Source organism: Dioscorea cayenensis, chromosome 1 (genome assembly GCF_009730915.1).
Source record: "Dioscorea cayenensis subsp. rotundata cultivar TDr96_F1 chromosome 1, TDr96_F1_v2_PseudoChromosome.rev07_lg8_w22 25.fasta, whole genome shotgun sequence".
NCBI lineage: Eukaryota > Viridiplantae > Streptophyta > Magnoliopsida > Dioscoreales > Dioscoreaceae > Dioscorea > Dioscorea cayenensis.
Genome location: NC_052471.1, coordinates 9,079,370 through 9,082,564, shown reverse-complemented (window position 1 = coordinate 9,082,564; position 3,195 = coordinate 9,079,370). Strand labels below are relative to the sequence as shown.

General features: G+C 44.0%; 1 protein-coding gene across 1 annotated transcript; it reads right to left on the bottom strand.

The window, feature by feature from the left end:
* Positions 1 to 979: 979 nt before the first annotated feature.
* LOC120283989 lies at positions 980 to 2,129 on the bottom strand. The gene is made up of 2 exons (XM_039290844.1): positions 1,565 to 2,129; positions 980 to 1,275 (listed from the first exon to the last, which is right to left on the bottom strand). Exons 1-2 carry the CDS (start codon positions 2,127 to 2,129, stop codon positions 980 to 982), a joined length of 861 nt encoding a protein of 286 aa, XP_039146778.1.
* Between the last annotated feature and the right edge of the window lie 1,066 nt (positions 2,130 to 3,195).

The window sequence follows — 3,195 nt, the reverse complement described above, 5'->3', positions numbered from 1 at the left end:
TCAGACTTGGATTTATTGATTTTTTGTCCAGTGAGCTGCTCATAGATAGAAAAACATAGGTTAATGAACCTAGCAGACTTCCTAGTGGCTAGAGTAACCAAAATCAAATCGTCCGCATACATGAGGTGGTTGAAGTTGTTGTGAAGAGCAGAATTAAAGCCAGGAATCAATCCCTGTCTCAAAGCAAAATTGAGCAGGGCAGTTAAGTTTTGAGCTACAATAATAAACAGATAGGACGAAAGAGGGTCCCCCTGCCGTATACCTCTAGATGATTTAATCCAGGGAGAGGGTTGTTTGTTGATAATCAGAGAAAGAGAAACAGTGCTAATACAGACACGAATCCAAGTGATCCAGCGACTAGGAAAGTTCATCCGCTCGAGGGTGGCAAGAATTGCATTCCAGCATAGCGTATCATAAGCCTTTTCAATGTCAAGTTTGACTAACATCCTAGGGGGGTAATTAACCTCCCGATCCATCGAGTGAGCCACTTCCTGTAAGGCAATTATATTATCCGAGGGACTGCGATTGGAAACAAAGCCACATTGTTCTCGACCAATAATTTTGGGAAGCACATTCTTAAGACGATTGGCCAAGATTTTTGAAATAATTTTGTAACAAACATTACATAAGGATATAGGCCGATAGTCCGAAACAAATTTTGGATTGGGCTTTTTAGGAATAAGAGTAATGTATGTTCGACCCCAAGAATTCGGAAGAAACGAGTTAGAAAAATAACTCACAGCATTATAAAGAGCATCACCAATATCTTTCCAAAAGAAGCAATAAAATTCTTTATTTAAACCATCAGGCCCAGGGCTCTTACCAGAAGGAAGGGCAAGAAGGGCATTGAAAACTTCCTTTTTAGTTACCTCCATAGTCAGAAGAGCCCCTCCTCGAAAAGAAAGATGATGTAAGTCATGAGGCGTGGGCCCCGAGCAATGTCAAAGATTGACCCGTCTCGAAGGCTCGATCCCACGTGTTAGTAAAAAGAATTACTGAAAACAGTCTCAATATCCTTTTGATCAGTAAAACAATTCCCACTAGTATCAGTGATAACAGAAATGGCATTATAATGATTACGGGAACGAATGATATTATGAAAAAAGCTGGTATTCTGATCTCCACAAAGAACCCACATGTGCCTGGCCCTTTGAGCCCATTTGGAGGAGCTTTGGCGATAGAGAGCAGCCAACTTATTATACAAAGCATTAAGATAATTAGAAGAGACACGATCATAACCATTTAAGATGTCCAACGCCTCAGCCTCTAATAAATCTGTCTCAGCCTTACTAATACTGGATTCAATGGAATTAAGCCCATGTTTTTTCCAATTTAAAAGATTAAATTTCGTACGAGAAATTAAATGGGAGAAAGCATGCATCGGATTGGATCTAGGCAAAAAATTCCACGCATCCCTAACAGCAGAATGACACCCCAGGTAATCAAGCCAATAATTATCAAAACGAAAAAACCCGCTTGTTACTAGGGATTCTGCTAGAAAGGGAAAGGAGGAGGGGGGCATGATCGGAGAACAATCGGGGAAGGTGTTTCAGATAATACTTACCAAGGTGAGCAGCACAACAGGAATTGATAAGACATCTGTCAAGTCGAGCCCATTTCCTAGCAACACCATATTGATTATTACACCAAGTAAATCTAGAACCTGTATAGTTCACGTCAAAAAGATTGTTAACGGAAATAAAATCTGAGAATACACGGGCCTTGCGCCGATAGTAGCTACGTGAGCCACCCTGAAACTCATCAAGAGAAGCAATAGTATTAAAATCTCCTATAAGGATCCAAGGTAAGTTAAGAGAAGCAATACCGGATAATTCGTACCACACGGTGGTTTGAACTTGATAATGATTCGAGTTGTACACTGTAGAGAGGATCCAAGACTCATTTTTAACATTAGTAACTACCAAATGTAAAACATACCTAGACCTGGCCAGAGGAGAGACCTTCCCAAGCTGTTTTTGCCAAATAACTATTAAACCCCCAGAGAAGCCATCCGCAGCAATGGCGGCCCACGCCCATTTTTGACCAAGCTTAGAGCAGAAAATATCCAATCTAGAATTATCAGCCCGCGTCTCCACAAGACAAAAAATGAAGGGATTAAGTTGCTTCATTAGCTGTTTGATACGAGCCGAAGTATCCCTACCTGAAACCCCCCTACAATTCCAACAAACAATCTTAAACACGTTGTCAATCATGATCAAACTATGCAAGTAAAGGACCAAACATATAACAAATATAAAGACTGGAAAAGAGTCAACTGAAGACCCCAAAGGGAGAAGGGTCGAAACCCTAGATAACATCATCTCCACCACCTAATCTCCCCTTCTTGTTAGATGGAGAGACAGGTTGTGGATCTCTTCGTGCAAGAGCTTCTTTGCGAATACCAGACTGGTATTGATCAAGGGTCATCGAGTCATCCGGTTCATTAGTATCATCATACTCAGACATCTCACTAACCCCATCTTCCTCATCAGAGTCATCTTCCCCAGAGTCGCTCATAGACTGGTCAGAGCTACCCTTAGAGGGAGAGGGGTTCAGAACATCAGCCACTTGTGCAACAACGAAAGCGTGTGAAGCATTAGTAGGACAAGAAGTATCTCCATTATCCACCCCATCAGAACACCGAAGATTCGGAGGGCGAACCGGCGCGAGGAGGAAGGAACCGCCTTCTCCTTGGGACTCAAAGCGGTACTGAACTAGGGGCCCGGATCGGGGAGGATTAGTGAGACCACCATGCCTTGAAACAAGAACCGAGGTGTCAGTCAGAGCCCCAGACCTCGAGACCCGGTAAAGTTTATGTCAGAGGAAGGGCTTTCTGACAGCACAGGGTAAGTAACAGCTGCACGGGACCGAAAACCAACATGACCGCCCCTTCCACGGATTGATGGAGTGCCACGTGCTCGGATTGGATGCAGTCATCTTGCAAATGATCGTTGAGAGAGACGTTGGGAGACGTGGTAGGGCACACATGCACCTCACGTGTTGCTGGTCGCCCAGCACCACCACTGGCGCCACCGCGGCCACCACCACGCCCCTTACGTCGAGCAACAAGCATCCATGGGCCAAAGCTAGAATCATCATCCTCTGCACGACCCTGATCGGAATTCAAAGTCGGATGGTCGATCCTTGCCTCCATTCCATCATCCGTGATATCCATTTCAGTCCCTACCTCCATCC

Bases quoted from the DNA above. Each gene is read 5' to 3' on its own strand.
- LOC120283989 (XM_039290844.1), bottom strand. From the start codon at position 2,129: ATGAAGCAACTTAATCCCTTCATTTTTTGTCTTGTGGAGACGCGGGCT. The intron at 1,276-1,564 runs GTAAGTATTATC...AGGCTGAGACAG, and splicing joins CTGTTGTGCTGCTCACCTTG to ATTTATTAGAGGCTGAGGCG.